This window comes from Priapulus caudatus, unplaced genomic scaffold (genome assembly GCF_000485595.1).
Source record: "Priapulus caudatus unplaced genomic scaffold, Priapulus_caudatus-5.0.1 Scaffold98, whole genome shotgun sequence".
In the NCBI taxonomy this organism is placed as follows: Eukaryota; Metazoa; Priapulida; class Priapulimorpha; order Priapulimorphida; family Priapulidae; genus Priapulus; species Priapulus caudatus.
In genome coordinates this window covers 383,839-387,796 of record NW_014577159.1, presented here as the reverse complement: position 1 = coordinate 387,796, position 3,958 = coordinate 383,839, and the positions used below count along the sequence as shown (strand labels likewise).

The following is a 3,958-nucleotide window of genomic DNA, read 5'->3' as shown; positions in this document are numbered from 1 at the left end:
TTCTCTCTCTCTCTGCTGACAAGTGCGCGTGGCGGCTGCTGTTGTTGTTGTTGACTGTACATGCTCATCTCTGCCTCGCTCTCTCGCTCACCTCTCCCTCTCCCCACCCACCCACGCAGGTGTGCAAATGCTGTGATGACGATGAAGGCGCCGCAGGGTCAGATCGGCGCACGCCCACCGTCAATCCGTCGGCGGGATCCTTCTAGAAGAGACTGCCGCCGCTCGCTCCTCGTATGGGGAAAACACGTTCAACACACGCGATCGGTGCCAGTCTATGGACGATTCACCGTGCGCTGTAGGATTTTTGTGGCTGTGCGTGTCGTTGCAACGTTCAATTGTTTCAGGAGGATGTATGGAGCAAGGAGCTAAATATAACTATATTAGCTATATATATATATAACTCTCTCTCTCTCTATATATATATATATTTAGCTCCTTGGTATGGAGTAGCTGGAAAGTCGGCGACTTTCGTGCTGTGTTGTTTAGTGTTGTCGCGGAAATTTAAAAATAACGATGTTTACTGGCGTGTGATGCTGATGTTTAGAATCTTCAATGAGTAACACAGATTTATTAATTTTGACTGACGACTGTTGCATCTCGTAAGTAATAGGTGCTATGGGCTAATATAGGGCACAAGCACGCACGCACGCACGCAATCAAGCACGCACAAAAGCACGCACGCACTCACCAACTCGATACTTATCTTCTGTGACATTTCTTAAAACCCTAGATGTGTAAATATGACAATTCATTGAGGGGGTACATTTTTCTTGGAGATAATGTACTGTCTTTTTACCTCTGAAGTGCGTGGCACAGTATGGTGTGGGCCTAGACAACATAGCAAAAACACTTGGCATCCACATAATAATAAAATAATCTCAAACTATTTACTCCTGGTATTATGCAGATTTAAGTTAATTATGATCTGACCCCACCCCGTTCCTCCCCTTTCCCCCTTTCCCTCTTTCCCCATATTGTTTGTAGGCGTTGTGCCCTATATGACCTTGTAACACTTTGGCTCTACTGCACATGTGCATATAAATACATGTAGATATAACGACACATCTGTGGCTTATAAAGAGATGATGTTATGAACCTTGACCAGACATCGCTGCTATTAACAAATATGTGGCATCAACCAGCGCGTTACTTTTAATATATGTATGTACGTGAATGGCTTGCCGGTTCGTTGATGCGTGCATGCGTGCGTGTGTAAACCTGTCGTGCGTACACACTCTGGGCTTAAACCCTCTTAGTTTCAATGCAGTTAAACAAAAAATATTTCAAATCATGACGCAACGTGCAACGCGCGTTCGGTCTCTCTCTCTCTCTCTCGCAAGTTTAGCAGAGATAGGTCTGTTCCTTGTACTGTTGTAGCAATGTTAATGCTAATGTTAATGTGGCCATTCTTTGAACAGAATGGTAAAGTGTGACAGCTTTTCGTTGCTATAGTTTTTTGGCGTGGATGCAGCAACCCAACCACTGGTTTTTCTAAGCATCTACCCATGATAGTTCTATAGATATTGTGTGATTTAAGGAACTATGAGACTAAATTTATGGACTATATCTTTTTGATATTTTGTCTCTGATCGTTACAGGTGATCTCTTCAGCAGTGGTTTTATTTTTAACGGGTGTAACATTGTACAAATTTAATTATCGTGTTAAGTTGAATGTAGTGTACAATCATTCGGTCCAGCTCTGATATCTTTATAGAAATCGTAAAAATCACTAATAACTAATTGTGGACGCAACACTTCACCACCTTAAAATGTATAGTGGCTGGTGGCTGGTTAGATACAATAATGTAACCCAAACCCAGGATAGGGGTTACCTATCTTGGGTTTGGGTTACATTATTGTATCTAGTGGCTGGTGAGTGCTTGTCTATTCCACGAGAATTAATCCAGTCTTTGATTATTCATTGAAATATTGTAACAACATATGGCGTTACAATATTTTGCGTTGTTTTTAATATTGTAATGATGTACATAATAATGTATGTGTGTCTATTGATGTCATTTATTTATACATACCGATATATGTCGAAATTTGTTGACATGCGTCTGTTTGAGGCTTTGTGTTTGTTTGTTTGTTTATTTAATTCGGTTGTTTATTGCCACATCCTATGGTCTGGCGTGTTTACTGGCCGGACATTGACCCATGATTCTGCCGGCAAGTTGGCTACAAGCGGCCAGTGACGTAGCTCGTAAAATCAAGCAGGGCTCGCTACCTTTGTATACGTAGTATATATATTTATATACTATATATATATATATATATGTATGTATATATATATAACTATAGTAGCCGGTTACTATACTTAGCCCTCTCGTAGACGTATTCGTTGGTGTCACTGTACGTACCGCCTGCACACACGCACCTGAACACATACAGGCTGTTCAGTGGAGCTAGCATCCACGCACGCACGCTGCGTGGCATTTCAGCCGACTACTGAAATCTCATTAGCCATAAGTCGGAGCAGTTAATAAACGCATTACTTTTCGAGTGACGCCATTTCTATTGGCACGTAAACAAGCACTTTGCTGATCATCAACGGTCGTCATTCGCGTGATGTGTTGTTGTTGTTGTTGTTGTTGTTGTTGTTGTTGTTGTTGTTGTTGTGTACGCTAAACGCGCTCTCATTAACACGGCCATCGTCGTACGCAAGCACGCACGCATGCACGCACATACAAACGCGCCCGTATACATGCACGCACGCACGCACGCACGCACGCACACGATCACCTGCATTCGTACGAACACAATGATTATCGGGGGATGGGTGAGGGTTGTAGTTTCGCTGTAAATGGCGGTCCATCGTGTGTGCGTGTGCAGCAGACGCGGCGGGAGATCTAGAACCGATAACGCTTATTAACGGCGAGTAACCGTTATTAAATATTTATCTCGCTAATTAGATATTTATTAAAGGGATATTTATCCCCTCGCTAAAGGGATATTTATTAAAGGGATATTTATCCCCTCGCTAAAGGGATATTTATTTTTCTTTCGCGTTCCATCGCGTCCGTTGGTATATTGGAGAAGAAGAAATCCGAGGCGTATGTCGTACAAGATCGCTCGGGAGTTCGCACGGGTCCTGGAAATTTAAAATTTCGCACGGGAAATTCATAAAATTTCAAAGTAACATGTCACGCTTGAGAGGTCTCTCTGGCTGTACATGTGTTGTTTGAGAGGCGATATAAATTTGTTTTAGGTGTATAGGAACTCTGATACGTGTGTGCATCACTTGTCTGTTTGTGACGTCATCGAACTAACGTTGCATGTATACATTTACGTCATATAGTTACGGTGTAAGCGGTGTGGGATGAGGTGCCGGGTTGGCTAAGACTGTAAACTTCAAAATTCTAGTCAGTGCAGAATTGCGAATGTTTATTTGTATACGTATACCCCGATGTATGTTTTTCGCGTGGACGTAGTGGATGTTTTGGCCGCACTGGGCCAGCTGATTCGAGCATGTCCGGGAATTATTGAATATCAATGTATGTTGATGTCTTGTACAGGATGTCTATGGGAACGTCATACTGTCAAAGTGTTCTGTTAAAACTGCAAAAAAAACTGCAGTTAAAAGTGTGGCAGTTTAAACTGCCGCAAGAACCTGTCACTGTATTGATGCCAGTAGGGGGCGCCCTTGTTCGATATGAGGCCATTTGACCAGGGCCGGATTTAGACATGGTAAGGCCCTAAGCTATGGTAAGCGGTAGAGGCCATATTAGCAATTGTTAACAGAGAATAAGACATTTTTTGAATAATTCAGTGGCAGTGACCATATCAGAGGTGCCGACTAACGAAACAAACAAACGCGCACTCTAAGCTTGCGGTTACTGGCCGTTGTCGACAGTCACACATGTGGAGTGAACGTTTCCATTTACCAAGGGTATGGCTACTGTTCGTATATTCTCTGCACCTCCTGGTGTGATAAGAGCAGAGAGATCCTCCTTCC

The 3,958-nt window shown here is 42.8% G+C and overlaps 1 protein-coding gene across 1 annotated transcript in view; it reads left to right on the top strand.

The window, feature by feature from the left end:
* The window catches only part of LOC106805066 (probable E3 ubiquitin-protein ligase RNF144A-B), a 42,774-nt gene extending 40,716 nt beyond the window's left edge, over nucleotides 1-2,058 (top strand). Inside the window, exon 9 of the mRNA XM_014806540.1 lies at nucleotides 120-2,058. Coding sequence (XP_014662026.1) covers nucleotides 120-206 — 87 coding nt within the window. The 3' untranslated portion in view covers nucleotides 207-2,058. The remainder of the gene's footprint in view (nucleotides 1-119) is intronic.
* Nucleotides 2,059-3,958: the final 1,900 nt, after the last annotated feature.